The following is a 14,874-nucleotide window of genomic DNA, read 5'->3' on the forward strand; positions in this document are numbered from 1 at the left end:
AGATGGATGAGCTCTTTGACGTCTTTGAGGACCAGCCTCAGGCGGTGAAACCGTCAGAGGGTGCCCCCAAGCGCTTGAAGAAAGATAAGAACAAAAAACGACAGGTGAATGGAGTCGTGAAGAAAATTGCAGATATCGAGCCTGAACAGCAGGAGGATGTTGCGATGACCGATGCACCCGCTGTGGAAGTCGACTCAGCAGATGCCGCCGAAGCCCCCGCGACTCCGTCCGAACCAGAGCAACCCGAGACGAAGCGACCTCGATTGGATCAGGAACCCGAGCCAGTAGTCGCCGATTCTTTCGAAACCGAGCAAGAGCGCGAAATTGCAGCCTCTGGGGGACTTTCAGGCGCCACAGACACTTCTGCACTTGTGGTGTCTCATCAAGTGCGCCATCAAGTCGCAATCCCACCAAACTACCCTTATGTGCCTATCTCCCAGCACAAGGCTCCGGCGAACCCCGCAAAGACATGGCCCTTCACACTTGATCCTTTCCAGCAGGTCGCAGTTTCTTCAATCCAACGTGAGGAGAGTGTGTTGGTGTCAGCTCATACCAGTGCCGGAAAGACCGTGGTGGCAGAATACGCGATTGCGCAAAGTTTGAAACAAAACCAGAGAGTGATCTACACCAGTCCGATTAAGGCGCTCAGCAATCAGAAGTACCGTGAATTCGCTGCTGAGTTCGGCGATGTCGGTCTGATGACTGGTGATGTGACCATCAACCCCACTGCTACCTGTCTTGTTATGACCACAGAGATTCTTCGCTCCATGTTGTACCGTGGCTCTGAGATTATGCGTGAAGTTCAGTGGGTAATCTTTGATGAAATTCACTACATGCGAGACATCAATCGTGGTGTTGTTTGGGAAGAGACTATCATTTTGTTGCCCGATAAGGTCCGCTATGTTTTCTTGTCCGCTACTATCCCGAACGCCATGCAATTCGCCGAATGGATCGTCAAGATGCATAACCAGCCCTGCCACGTTGTCTACACCAACTATCGTCCGACGCCACTCCAGAATTACTTCTTCCCCGCTGGTGGAGAGGGTATCCATCTTGTGGTGGATGAAAAGGGAGTTTTCCGCGAGGAGAACTTCCAGAAAGCAATGAGCGCAATCGCCGACAAGAAAGGCGATGACCCGGCTGACGCTTTAGCCAAACGCAAGGGCAAAGGCAAGGATAAGCAAATCAACAAGGGTGGAAATAAGGGCCCATCGGATATCTTCAAGATCGTCAGGATGATCATGCTTAAGAACTACAACCCTGTCATTGTCTTCAGCTTCAGCAAGCGAGAGTGTGAAGCAGGTGCTTTGCAGATGAGCAAACTGACTTTCAACGATGACTCCGAGAAGAATATGGTGTCCAAGGTTTTCGAAAGCGCCATTGAAATGTTGTCTCCAGAGGATCGTCAATTGCCACAGATTCAAAATATCCTCCCGCTTTTGCAACAAGGTATCGGTGTCCACCACTCAGGATTGCTGCCAATTCTTAAGGAAACCATTGAGATTCTGTTCCAGGAGGGTCTCATCAAAGTCCTGTTTGCAACTGAGACTTTCTCCATTGGTCTCAACATGCCTGCGAAGACTGTAGTTTTCACCAGTGTCCGCAAGTTCGATGGAACTAGCCAGCGTTGGGTCACCCCGTCTGAATTCATCCAGATGTCTGGTCGTGCTGGTCGTCGAGGTCTCGATGATCGAGGTATTGTGATTATGATGGTTGGAGAGGAGATGGACCCAGCAGTCGCGAAGGAGATCGTGCGCGGTGAACAGGACCGACTCAATTCCGCATTCCATCTTGGTTACAACATGATTCTCAACCTGATGCGTGTGGAGGGTATCTCGCCCGAATACATGCTCGAACGATGCTTCAAGCAGTTCCAGAACACTGGAAGCGTTTCAGGTCTGGAGAAGGAGCTCGAGGGTCTTGAGGAGAGGCGCGCCAATATGATCATCTCAGACGAGGGGACCATCCGCGAATACTACGACCTACGGAAACAATTGGACGCATTTGCCGACGATGTTCAGCATGTCATTTCCCACCCAAATTACTCTTTGACTTTCATTCACCCTGGACGATTGATTCACGTTAAGTACAAAGACGCTGATTTCGGTTGGGGCGTGGTGATCAACCAGAAGAAGCGTAAGCAAGCGAGCAATGACACCGAGAAAATTACTCCTCACCAATCTCACATTGTTGATGTTCTGATGAGGATGTCGGACGGGTCATCCATTGGCACCAAATCTTTCCAAGATCTTCCGCCAGGTGTTCACCCCGCAAAGGAAGGGGAACCGGCTCGCAATGAGGTAGTGCCCATTGTGCTGAGCTGCATCACGGAAATCTCTCACATTCGCATCATGCTTCCGAAGGATATCACGTCGCCTGGCTCTCGGAATGATGTTATGAAGTCTATTGATGAAGTTAAGAGGCGCTTCCCAGACGGTGTTCCGCTACTTGATCCGATTGAGAACATGCAGATCAAGGATGAAAGCTTCAAGAAGCTGCTACGGGTAAGAAGAGATTCTGCTACTCCAAGACATGATTTACACTGCTAACCCTAAAATAGAAAATTGAAGTTCTTGAGTCTCGCCTCCTGAGCAACCCTTTGCACAATTCGCCCCGGTTGACTGAATTGTACGAGCAATATGCCGAGAAGGTGGACCTGACTGCAAAGATCAAGGCGATAAAGAAGCAGATTACAGAAGCCATGTCGATCTTGCAGCTTGATGAGCTGAAGTGTCGCAAGCGTGTGCTCCGTCGTTTCGGATTTATCAACGAAGCCGAAGTGGTGCAGTTGAAGGCTCGTGTCGCTTGTGAGATTAGCACAGGTGATGAGCTGATGCTGAGCGAGTTGCTGTTTAACGGTTTCTTCAACAATTTGACTGCCGAGCAAATCGCTTCCGTCATGAGTTGTTTCGTGTTTGAAGAAAAGGTCAAGGAAGCCCCTGCTTTGGCCAAGGATGAGTTGGCGAAGCCACTGAAGGAGATCCAATCACAGGCCCGCATCATTGCCAAGGTCTCGCAGGAGTCTAAGATGGCCGTGAATGAGGATGAGTACGTCCAGAGCTTCCACTGGGAGCTAATGGAGGTGATCTACGAGTGGACTCAGGGCAAGTCTTTTGCAGATATCTGGTATGCATTTCCCCCTTCCCATTGTTCTAGCAATTGCAATATACTAACTATTCTAGCAAAATGACCGATGTCTACGAAGGTAGCTTGATCCGTGTCTTCCGCCGGTTGGAAGAGTGTTTGCGGCAGATGGCGCAAGCTGCCAAGGTGATGGGCAGCGAAGACTTGGAGAGCAAATTCGAGGAGGCCCTGGGCAAGGTCCGCCGCGATATTGTTGCTGCCCAGTCCCTGTACTTGTAGATACGATATCCCTTTTATGATCGCTGGAGTCTAAAGAATACGATTACCCCCAATTTTTCCTTTTTCCTATTACGTAGAATGTAGTGTTGTAGATGATGCGGGTATTCGTATCGCCTCCGAAAGCAGTGGAGTAGTTCAGTCTGACACATTTGATGAAACCAAAGAGAAAGACATAAGACATTTGAATTTTTTTATAAGAATCATTATTAAAAAATATCAAAATTTTCATTCTAATCCATGTCCAAACTCTTTCAAGGGCACAGATCTCCAAAAGCTGCGCAAAGGGAGTGCGTTGCCACCTGCAACGCCTACTTTTTCTCCACCGCTACCTTTCTCTACCCTTCTCTCCCCACTTCCAAAACCCTTTATCCTCTTCTTCTTCAAGGTTGCTTGATTGCTGTTTCTTTTCACTCTTTTGGGTATCCGAGTCCTTTGGAGTATCACATTTCTTCTTCGCCATCCGGCTGTCATCATGAACAGCTTGGTGGCCACACCTCCTGTTCCGCCTCACTTCTACGAGAACTCCCGATTCTCTCCCTCCCGTATGAGTAAGATATCCCTTCCCCTGGAAATAATGTGTTCTTCTGTTCTGGTTAAGGTGGTTCTCTTTAATGCATTCGTATACTGACAGAACGGCCAGTGTCTACACCCTCGTCGTCCTATGCCAGCCGTAAACGGAAAGCCGACGACGACAACGACCATGATGGACGCATGTCTGCTTCGCCCACAAATTCTCCCGCCTTCACTCCTCGACAACTCCCTCACAGCTACCGCAACATCAAACGTTCCCGACCGAACGTTTCAGGCCGACCTCTACCTCTGCCCCGTCTGCTAGAGACCCTCGATACAGATGCCTTGCGGACAGTTGTACGGACCATGTGCGAGCGTCACCCTCAACTCGCTGACGAGGTTGTGCACACATCCCCACGCCCGAATGTCTCCTCAACCCTTCAAGTCCTTCGAAACTATCAGGCCGCCCTCCAGTCGTCATTCCCGTTGGGTGGCAATACCGAATCGGACTATGCCTACAACCGAGTCCGACAGCCACTCACCAACCTTCTTGACGCCCTGAGTGACTTCACCCCCAACTTTCTGCCTCCAAACGAATCCCAAGCATCCACATCCTTGAGCTACCTAGATGGGGCAACCGACATCATTCATGCCTTGCCTCGCTGGAGCACGCCACAGAACAACATCGAACGAGATTCAGCTTACGACGAGATGTGCAAGGCATGGGTTCTGGTCATCCGGGAAGCGGCTAAAAGAGGTGGCGGCATCCAGTTGCAGTACGGAGGTTGGGATCAAAAGCTTGCCAAGCACAACCAAACCTCTGGAGGAAAGCTACAGGGAGCTGTCAACGAACTCGGTTTCAGCTTGGGATGGATGAGTGGGCCCGACACACCATCCCACGGAACCAACAACGACATGGGCTCCATACGGGATCAGCTCTTCTCCGGAACTTACGGGCTGGGAACACCAGTCAAAGTCGGACCTTGGTGATAAATCACACCACTCTGATTTCCTTACGAAAGACCACCCATTACATTTACCCCGCTCTTGCGTGTCGGCCTCACGTCCTCCCATTCATGCCGGCTCTCATTTGAGCTTGACCGACGGTCCATACCCCTTTGACCGCGCAATTTTCGACGTATGTCACGATCACGATACCTGCTGCATGACCCTAGACTCGACATGGTCAGATGGCGTTATAGTACTCAAGGCGGATAACCTACAGCTTTTTTTGTTCTTTTTCGGCTGGAACTCTGGAAGATGAATGCTGTTATAGCTTGTTTGTTCTCAAATCTTTCAATGAACTCAAGACTCAGTATCTTTTTCTTTCTTCCTTGCTTTGCTCCTTTGTCGTATTCCGGTTTATACGCATGACCCTTCCTTTCCTCTTTCCTTTCATCTGTGTACTTCATTCCAACTCTGATACTCTCTTTATATCTACTGGCGCCCTGGTGTCGCATACATTTCTATCTTTTATTTCATTCATGTCTCATTGTCTTTATCATCTTCTTGTTCTCTTTCGCTGTTGTGAGTTGTCTTTGCCTATTTCACTATTGAGACTCGGGCTCAATCTCTCTATTGCTTGTGCCATTCTATCCCTCGCATATTCCAATGATGTGTGTCAGAGCGACAACTTCTGTCTTGGGCCATCAAACCCAATCCTTGCGCTTTTCAGCTTTGGAAAAGTTGGCGGAGATTTGAACCTATTCTATACATTAGAAGAAGGCCACTCGCCATCCAAATCGGTCTACAACATACGTTCTGATCCTGTCATATCACACAACATATTTTGATACGTTGGTTGGTAGGCCCTTTATTCACGCTAGCTTGTTTCATTGGAATCCTATCAATTTTCTCATAGCTTTTGGTCATCACGTGTAAAAACCGGATATATATTTCCCTATCCTCTTAGTATTTTTGCTTGGCCATGTATAACCAGCTTCATAGATATTCCGAACAACAAAGCTAATAAATAACTAATAAGAGCAATCAAATCAAAACAAAGCAGTATTTACAGACAACCACTCCCACCAAGAACATCGCTCAATGCAATTCATAATTCATACCAACGCCCGCTTCACCAAACGAAACAACCACCCAGCATCCTCCCACCCACCCTCACTCCCAGGCTTATCAATAGGAGCAGCACTACCAGTAGAACCCTCCCCATCAGACAGATCTCCATCCCCAACCGACCCAAGCGAAAGCGTATCATCATCCCGCCCATCCACCAAAACAGGTTCCTCAAATGTAACAGTAGTAGTAGTATCCGCCGTCCCAATACGCGAAGCAGCCGCCGCAGCCGGAACACCCGCAGGCCACTCATCAACCCCGAAAAGCGTCCACTCAACCAACCGGTCAATCCAAGACCCGAGCCCGAACCCGCGCTCACGCGTCAGCTGCTGCAGATCCGCTTCATCGAAGTCATCCGGCGTCTCGTCAGAGTCGTAAGAGTACTCAGACGAAGTCTCATCTTGGTCAGAGCCTGCCCCGTCCCAGTGCACTGAGTCTTCATCCGGGAATCGGTGCTGTAGCGATTCCATTTCTGCGCGGATGCTCGCGTCTACGAAGTCAGGCACTAGCGGAGTACGGCCGCGCGCTTCGGGGCTCGCCGTTCGTGTCACGGTGCCTGTATCCGTGCCCGAGTGGGTGGATATCTCCTTCTCTGCTGGCGTTGAAGCCGGGAGGGCGGTCATGGTTAGATGGACTCTACTGTTGCCGGGTCTGCTGCCGGCGCGGGAGCGGGACGCGCGGCGGGAGAGGGCGCCGGCTCCACCTGGAGTTGAAGCACCGGAGCGGGTCATGCGTGACGAAGCGCCTGATCTGGTGCGGTGGTGGTGGCGGGTAGTTGACGTTTCATCGAAAGACGTGTCTGGGACGAGACTTGTTGAGCTCTCGCGCTTGGAGAGCCAGCTTTGGCCTTTTTCTTCGCGGGTCGAGGATGCTAGGGCGATTCCTGCGCGGAGCATCCATTCTGCGTCGGATTTGGATTTCGGAGTGCTGTCTGGGAGCGGGCGTCGTCCTTGTGAGTGCGAGATGCTGGGCTGTTTCTTGTGTTTGTCTTGGATGTGGTGGAGGGCATGACCTAGGTCCCGGCTGTGCAAGTTCGTGTCGCTTAATGGTCCTGCCCCAATAGAGCTTTTGCTGCGCTTGTGGCGGCTTCGCGAGTTGCTGCGTGAGTGGGAGAGGATCGGTGGCGTGCTTGGGACTGAGACGCTGGATAGATATGATGATGCTGGGGGTGTACGGGTGCCGCTAGTTGGAGTTTCATGGTCACGGTGGTTGAAGTAGTCTGTTGGATCTGTGTCGTCGTCGTCAATGGGGAACCGTGGGTTTAAGGGTGCTAGGGAGATGTGGCGGAGGGATGGGTATGACCGTCGGGACTGGAAGCCTCCCGAGGTGGCGTTGAACTATATATGACACGTTAAATCTCCAGTTTATGTTTTTGCTCGGGTCGGAATCTAGTATATACCTCCATCTTGAGTTTTCCAGCTGAAACGTCAAGCAGAATCAGAGATGAAGAGGTCGAGACGGTGGGAATGCGGAGTTGCTGCACGTGCGGTTGGCATGTGAAAGTGGCCGAGCGGCCCCGGCAATGTTGATGTTATTATGCCCGAGGATGGAAATATAATTAATAAATAGAGATAGACTGTACGGAATGGTGTTGAGTGTAAATAAGTAGAGGGAGATGGAATGACTGGTAGATGATAGATGATAGATGATAGATGACGGATCTATAGAAATCGACCAACATTGCGAGGGGGCCCAGTTGTACAGTCCAATCATATGATTATACAATTGTGGCATGATAAATACTTCCTTTCGTGCAATCAGACTGAATGTATGACAATCTAGAAAGGTTTATTTCTTTCTACAAAATAATCAAAATATCTATACAATCTTGGAAGTATATTAACATATCTCAGAACGCTTACAGGCGCGAATCTTGGAAGTCCAAATATCCCTGACCCTTGATCTTCAAGTCTTCTAGAACATTGTACTCCATAATCCACTTCATCCGCTCCATCAATACATCCGGGTTGAAGTTGTTGGTCATCTGGTCGGGAGAGTCCGAGCTAGCCAGCTTACCGGCTTCGTAGCTGGTATTTGTGACCCTGTCTGTCCGAGGCTTGCGGAGGTCCTGGTAGAACTTGAATGCAGCCTCTAGGTCATCTGTCTTCCAGTGTCTGAGAACTGTTGCAAGGGCAATGCCAGATTCAATTGCCATACATGTTCCTTGACCTATAGCATACTATTAATATATGTCCCGCAATAGGACTAGACACAGATAGGATACAACGTACCTTGATGAGGAAGAGTCGAGTGCGCCGAGTCACCAAGCAGAATAATACCAGCATCCTTCTGCCCACTCTTCATCTCATACCACTTTTCGATGGGGTCACGCACATACAGCGCCTGTTTGAGCATCTTGCCGTCCTCGGAGCTCTTGCGCAGACCAGTAATGATATGCTGCACCTCCGGGCACCAGTCACGGACGTGCTCCTGGAGACTATTAATATCGGAGCGGGACATCCAGCTCTCAGAGTCCCATGCCTCAAGCGGCTCAGACATAAAACCGATGATAGCAGCACGGTCAGTCCCTGTCTCCTTGTTACCAATCGGCAAGATTAGGACATGGCGCTTGGGTCCACGGAAATTAACAGTCTTGCGCAGTAACTGCGCCGTCTCAGCGGGTAGGTCCTTGTAGTCGACGAATCCACGATACACCACCTGGCCAGAGTAGTTGGGGTCGTCTCCCAGGCCCATATCCCGGCGCACATTAGACTTGATACCATCACATCCGATCACAATATCTGCCTCGGCGGTGCTGCCATCTTGGAAATGAAGGGTGTACGGCGCAACACCGGCGGCAGTGTTGCGGTCAATGGATGCCAGGTGTTTGCCCAGGTTCAGGCTTGACTCAGGCACGCGCTCCTTCAGTGAGTCCAGTAGGTGGGCGCGGTGCAGCAGGCGTGCGTGGGGCTGCGAGAATTCACCAATGTGACCTACGTACTCTCCGGTCTTGTAGTTGTGATATTCCATATAGCTAGGCAGCTTGCGTGAAGACTTGCGCATCATACTCTCTTGTAGACCGAAGGCGTCCAGGACGCGGTTTGCGTTTGAGGTGATGTTTACCCCAGCACCGACTTCACCGAACTGCGCTGCTTGCTCGTATAGTTGTACATTCTTCAGACCGGCGTACAGTGCAGCATTGAGGAATGACATGCCTCCCAGGCCGCCGCCGACGATTGCAACTCGCTTGTTTTCAAAGCCCATTATGAATGTGCGGGGGTGACTTGATAATGAAATGTGGAGGAATTCGGAGGTACTGAACCTAGGGATATTGTTGAGAGGGTGATGACCGATACTCCAGGTTCTCAAGCAAGCTTTATGTATATTCGCTCGGACTTCCCCGTGAAGCACTACCCGATCAAACCGTCTTGGAGATGCCCTTCGGAGCGTGGAGTAAATGTGGGGTGAGCGATGATTCCGAGATTCTACTTCGGATTTCCCGAGTTCTAACAGGCATTGACGTAGAATACATACTATATTTCTCGAATATCGGGAATCCACTTGGGAATATGTAGCTTTTGATGTTTCGAATATTTTTAATAGTTGGTATTTTCTGTTCTATATCACTTATAGTTATGTCGAATTCGGTAATGCCAAGTAACTCCAGAGGAGGTGGAACGTAGATATTGTACCTATATATGTCTTGATATAGCCCAAGGGATTTTAGATTGCTGACAACTAGCAAGTAGTATATTATACAATATAGTCAATCCGAATGATCTGCATAAAGAACAGAATAAAATCATGTCTCAGAATCGGAAGCCCCCGCCATTTTGGAGGAGCCACATCCGATAGCCCCAGGCCATCGGATCATCTTTTGATTGGCTCGCCAGCAACGGAGAACTTTCGGCATTGGTGACTCCGCTATATAAAATCATCATTCCTGTCATTGGCCGGGTAAAGCTTCTCGGCACATTTTTATAGACTCCCGTAATTAACCGGATTTTACTCCACAATTTTTCCCTTGTTCACAACGAAGCCCTCCAATGCGGCAATGGCCGCCCACAAACGATTTTCAGCTTCAGGGAAGACCAGAGAGCGCGGGCTGTAGAAGACCTCGTCATCTACTTCCTCGGGGTGGCGGGGCAGGCAGTGCATGAACTTCCAGCCCTCCTTAGCGCCACCGCGCTTAGCCAAATCAGCAGTGATCTGGAAGCCCTCGAAGGCCTTCATGCGCTTCTTGGACTCCTCCTCCTGGCCCATGGAGACCCAGGTATCCGTAACCAGGATGTCGGCGTTCTTGACAGCTTCCTCGGGGACGTTGGTCTGGGTGAGCTTGCCAGCCTTGGCGACACCCTCACCAGCGCGCTGGATGATGTCAATCATATCCGCAGGGATCTCGTAGCCCTTAGGAGTAGCAACAGCCACGTCCACACCCATCTTAGTAGCTCCAATGGCTAGATCGAACAGAACATTGTTCGCATCACCAACCCAAGCGATCTTCAGACCCTCCAGACCCAGGCTGGAGAGCTTGTGCGCCTGAGATGGGAAAGACTCGTAGATAGTCAAGAAGTCGGCGATGATCTGAAGCGGGTGGAAGGAGTCGCACAGCGCATTGATCACAGGCACGGTGGAGTGCTGTGCCAGACCTGCGACGTCCTCGTGCTTGGCAACACGCGCAACAATGCATGAAACCATAGACGAAATCACAACGGAGGTATCGTATAGGGACTCGTTGACACCGAGCTGGATGTCATCCTTTCCGAGGAACATGGGGTGGCCGCCCATCTGGACGGCGGCGGCTTCGGTGGATACACGGGTGCGAGTACTGCGCTTGTTGAACATCATGGCCACGGTCTTGCCGGAGAGGGATCCCAATAGGCTCTCGGGGATGGCCCCGGACTTGATGGCACGCTTGTGTGATGCAGCATTGCGGACCAGGGTAGCGAATTCCGTAGGGGTCAGGTCTGCAATGGAGAGAAGGTGACGAGGGGCGAAAGGGGAGGTGGGAGGTAAGGTCGGTGTCTGGTGGGCAAATCGTCGGATTCCATTAGCCTGGAGTGTTCGACGCAAAGGTGAGGTGGAGCCGGCCAATTGGTTTACACTTTGGGCACCATAGCGGGCGGCAGCTGTGAGACCACTAGCCATGATGAGCTGGGGTTTATTGATGAGGAATTGGAGTGTTGTGGGACAGGGAAAGGGAAAGGGAAAGGGAAAAGGAATGGGGAGCCCTGAAAATAAAGATCCTTGGAAGAGTGACTCAATAAATTAATCTGGTGGAGATGTGATGTCCGAGCGTATTGATGCCTTGCTGCCTAATACTTCAGGTGCCAAGGTGTCATCACTCCACAGTTTCAAGGTTCCGTTATCATCCGTTATCATCGGCGCATCGTCATCGCCTTTTCCCAAGGTTACGTCTTGCCTCTCACTCTCTGTCTCCTGTGTTACGTGCTTTGGTTTCATCCCTTTCATGTAACTGCTACCAGCTCCGGAGACTACAACTCGTTGTGATTTATCTACGTTTAGGGCCACGATGGCTGACGAGGCAAACCGGCCTCTGCTAGATGCGCAGTTGGGCTCCGAGAGAGTATCCGATGACCAGGCCGGGCCGTCATATCAATTATCAACAGAGTCATCTCATGTTTCGCACAACTCTAAAGGTAAATCGAAGGTCTCTAAAACCGAGCAAAGAATATCACGATCCCATTCAGGCGGGGCCACGATGGCGGATGCGGCGAGCCAGGCTCCGTTGGATGAGCAGTCCAGCCCTCTTGAACCGTCCCGGGAGAGAATATCCGCCGACCAGCCTAGGCCATCATATGAATTGTCATCAGAATCAACACCTCTATTACACCGCCGTGAAGATGAATTGGCCTACGGGACCGAGCAAGGGTTGTCGCGATCCTATTCATTCGCATCACAGAACCCACCCGAGAATGGTGCCACCAAGAAGCGGAGCCGTGTACCATGGCCGACAGTCATCTCTCTATCTGTTTTAACGCTCAGTGTTTTGGCAATACTGGTACTTGCCTTTGCGGCTCCGGCGGCGGTCAAAGAATATGCGCAACAAGCCACTGTCTTCAAACCGACGGCAGTATCAATTGATTCTACAACACCCGAGGGCGTTCGAGCCCGGATTCAGGGCGACTTCGTGATGGACTCGGGCCGCGTGAAGAATAAGTCAGTTCGAGGCATTGGTCGATTGGCGACATGGATTGCCAGGGAAGTTGAGACGGGCCCATCGAATGTTGAAGTTTATCTCCCAGAATATGGGAATGTGCTTGTTGGGAACGCAACATTGCCCTCCATCAAAGTGAACATCCGTAACGGCCATCATACCAGTGTCGACTTCCTCACTGATCTAGAGGCGGGTGACATTCGAGGAATCCACGCGATAGCTATTGATTGGATTGAGGGAAGATTGGGCCGCCTCAGTGTTAAGAGCAAGGCGACAGTGCATCTCAAGTCAGGCTTGTTCGCTTTAGGAACTCAAGTTCTGACAGAAAATATCATCATTGAAGGTATGGTGTATTTGTTTGTTTTTAGTACTGGAACATATAAGCTAACCCCTTTTCAGAACATGATTTCCCTGCTCTGCCAACGATCAATATTCTCAAGCTGAATGTGCATGATGCAAACAGTGGTGGCATGGCGGTGGATGTCTTAGTTTCATCTTTGATTGATTCTCCCGTCGCCCTCACTGTTCCTGCCCTCGGATTTAACATTCTGGTGCCCAACTGTTCACCCGGGGATCCCTATATTCTGGTCGCCGATGCGAAGACAAGCGCGATAGACGTTCAGCCTGGCCAGGCAACTGCAGTCGGCGTTGATGGTATCATCCAACAGCTACCCAATGAATTGACCTCTACCTGCCCAGGACGGGAGGGTTCTCCTCTGGATCTTTTGGTTTCGAGCTTTATGCAAGGTCTCGAAACGACTATCTACGTCCGTGGATCTGATGCACCATCACTCAATACCCCAGCATGGATTGTCGATCTACTGCGCAGCGTGACTGTGCCTCTTCCATTTACGGGACATGCGTTGGACAACCTCGTGAAGAACTTCACGATGTCCGATACACATTTCTCCCTTCCTAACCCTTTCGCGGAGCCAGATTCTCCAGACTCACAACCCACAGTGTCTGCTCTAGTGGAGGTTCTCATTGCTTTGCCAGAGGAGATGAATTTCCAAGTAGAAGTCCCGCAAGTTCGTGCCCTTGCAGATGTCTATTACAAGGAAGAGAAGTTTGGTGTGTTAAACATCAGCCACTGGCAAGACGCCAACTCCACATTGGTGGATGATCGAGATGGCTCCTCTGCACTCCTTGTGGAGTTTGCGATCAAGGATGCACCATTAGAAGTCACAGACGATGGGCTCTTGGCAGAGGTCATCCAAGCAATGCTTTTCGGTAGCGAAACAGTCGTACTACGGGTTGCTGCCACCGTAGACACAAAGGTCTCAACTGGGTTGGGCCGCTTCGCCGTGCGAGGGATTCCCGCGGAAGGGAAGGTACCCGTGAAGAGTATGTTTTCATGAATTAGAAGATCTTAGTACAAATCAAGAATATTTTGGCCATTGACCATGTCATAGCTTCCACTTCCATCGGCAATGCACTTGACCAAATCAATCCACGCGTCGTCTCGTTACGACTAGGAAACACGACTGAATCTTCGATGTTGGTGTCTACTCAGGCGAACTTTACTAATCCAACGAATTACTCGGCTACAATCCCCTTCGTTGACTTTCTGATATTCTACAATGACACTGCTGTGGCCCATATTACCGCTCATAATATTTCTGTTGGGCCTGGCAACAACAGTTACGTCCCCATCGACTTCTTTTGGTGCCCGTTGGACGCAGCTGGAGTAGATGGGGTTGAGACAGGACGGGCGTTGCTTTCATCCTATATATCAGGTCAGTTCCTTGTAGATGGCATGTATCCAAGTAGTAGATTATGCTGATGCTTTCGCTCAGGCTTGAATACAACAATCACCATCAAAACGCATCGAAACACGATTCCATCTCTACCAGACCTGGGCGAAGCATTATCGGTCATCAACATCACTGTTCCTGTCCCTCGCATGTCTATTCCTGGTTCCCCAGACAACGATGATGAGGACCAAAAGCCAAGTTTTATCCAAGATGCAACGGTACATGCCCCTTTCACTCATACCATGTCCCATCCAGAGATAAGGGAAAACTTCATACTAACACTTACTCTAGTTCTATCTCTGGTCCTCCACAGCAGAATTCATCCTCTGCTCACCCCTAGCAGAAAACAATATCCTAATCACGTCAATCGACGCAACGGCTTTCTATGAGAAAAACGAGCCAATCGGTCGAATCAATAACCCTGAACCCTTTGAAGTGCCGCCTGGTATATCCAAGAGCCCACGCTTGCCAGTCGATCTTGACATGGGCGGGGTTGGGTACGACGCCCTGCGCAAGGCACTTGGTCAGTCATTGGAGATGGATGCTGTCGCTAAGGTTGGAGTGCTGATTGGGAACTATATGGATGTCATTCTCTACCATGGGAAGGGAATTGCAGCTAAAGTGAGGATTTAGAGTGCAGTTGCCACGGTCTGTATAATGGAGGTCGAGGTCTTGTTCTTGGGTTGTGCTCATTGCTGCTGGATCGGTAATGCATTGGGATGACTGATGTATGGGGAATTTGCTTAGATCAATCCCTATCTTTGTGAGGGTATGTGTATTCAGACTGCTCTCAATTTACAACCAAAGATGAAAATGAAGTGAAACCAAATCAAAGTAAGAGTAAGAGTAAGAGTAAGCCCTGGAGAGTAAAGACAGAAGCATACATATATGAGACCAAAAGGACTTCCGTGATTCCAACAAGTAAAGGACCTACGCCTATACTCCTGTCCAGGTATACCATACCTGCCTTGCGATCCAAAACTCTCAAAAAATGATCGCGCAAAACAACCAGAAGACTGCCAATATTCCTGACAACGATTGAAACGCCAGCTTATA

The 14,874-nt window shown here is 50.1% G+C and overlaps 6 protein-coding genes across 6 annotated transcripts; 3 read left to right on the forward strand and 3 right to left on the reverse strand.

Moving 5' to 3' along the window:
- Window positions 1-2: 2 nt before the first annotated feature.
- On the forward strand, window positions 3-3,363 carry N7471_011158 (ATP-dependent RNA helicase MTR4; the record flags this gene model as incomplete). Its single annotated transcript, XM_057283877.1, has 3 exons — window positions 3-2,504; window positions 2,561-3,126; window positions 3,183-3,363. 3 exons carry the CDS (start codon window positions 3-5, stop codon window positions 3,361-3,363), a joined length of 3,249 nt encoding a protein of 1,082 aa, XP_057130143.1.
- A 472-nt stretch (window positions 3,364-3,835) lies between these two features.
- Window positions 3,836-4,863, forward strand: N7471_011159 (cut8/STS1 family protein; the record flags this gene model as incomplete). The annotated part of the gene is made up of 2 exons (XM_057283878.1): window positions 3,836-3,911; window positions 4,004-4,863. 2 exons carry the CDS (start codon window positions 3,836-3,838, stop codon window positions 4,861-4,863), a joined length of 936 nt encoding a protein of 311 aa, XP_057130144.1.
- A 1,070-nt stretch (window positions 4,864-5,933) lies between these two features.
- On the reverse strand, window positions 5,934-7,351 carry N7471_011160 (DUF3984 domain-containing protein; the record flags this gene model as incomplete). The annotated part of the gene is made up of 2 exons (XM_057283879.1): window positions 5,934-7,283; window positions 7,346-7,351. 2 exons carry the CDS (start codon window positions 7,349-7,351, stop codon window positions 5,934-5,936), a joined length of 1,356 nt encoding a protein of 451 aa, XP_057130145.1.
- Window positions 7,352-7,804: 453 nt separating this feature from the next.
- Window positions 7,805-9,150, reverse strand: N7471_011161 (uncharacterized protein; the record flags this gene model as incomplete). Its single annotated transcript, XM_057283880.1, has 2 exons — window positions 7,805-8,115; window positions 8,178-9,150. The coding sequence occupies 2 exons, from the start codon at window positions 9,148-9,150 to the stop codon at window positions 7,805-7,807; spliced, it is 1,284 nt and encodes a 427-aa protein (XP_057130146.1).
- Window positions 9,151-9,891: 741 nt separating this feature from the next.
- argB (ornithine carbamoyltransferase) lies at window positions 9,892-11,034 on the reverse strand (the record flags this gene model as incomplete). The annotated part of the gene is made up of 1 exon (XM_057283881.1): window positions 9,892-11,034. One exon carries the CDS (start codon window positions 11,032-11,034, stop codon window positions 9,892-9,894), a length of 1,143 nt encoding a protein of 380 aa, XP_057130147.1.
- A 246-nt stretch (window positions 11,035-11,280) lies between these two features.
- Window positions 11,281-14,642, forward strand: N7471_011163 (uncharacterized protein). Its single transcript, XM_057283882.1, has 5 exons — window positions 11,281-12,407; window positions 12,464-13,408; window positions 13,438-13,800; window positions 13,861-14,036; window positions 14,110-14,642. The coding sequence occupies exons 1-5, from the start codon at window positions 11,420-11,422 to the stop codon at window positions 14,449-14,451; spliced, it is 2,814 nt and encodes a 937-aa protein (XP_057130148.1). The 5' UTR covers window positions 11,281-11,419; the 3' UTR covers window positions 14,452-14,642.
- The last annotated feature ends 232 nt before the right edge of the window (window positions 14,643-14,874 follow it).

The sequence above is a fragment of the Penicillium samsonianum genome (assembly GCF_028829775.1).
Source record: "Penicillium samsonianum strain IBT 33392 chromosome Unknown utg000007l_segment0_segment0, whole genome shotgun sequence".
NCBI lineage: Eukaryota > Fungi > Ascomycota > Eurotiomycetes > Eurotiales > Aspergillaceae > Penicillium > Penicillium samsonianum.

What these genes read in the sequence shown, in the direction of transcription:
- N7471_011163 (XM_057283882.1), top strand. Translation starts at nt 11,420, where the DNA reads ATGGCTGACGAGGCAAACCGGCCTCTGCTAGATGCGCAGTTGGGCTCC. An exon ending in AGGGAAGGTACCCGTGAAGA is followed by an intron (nt 13,409 to 13,437) that starts GTATGTTTTCAT and finishes AGAAGATCTTAG; the next exon opens with TACAAATCAAGAATATTTTG. An exon ending in GTTTTATCCAAGATGCAACG is followed by an intron (nt 14,037 to 14,109) that starts GTACATGCCCCT and finishes CACTTACTCTAG; the next exon opens with TTCTATCTCTGGTCCTCCAC.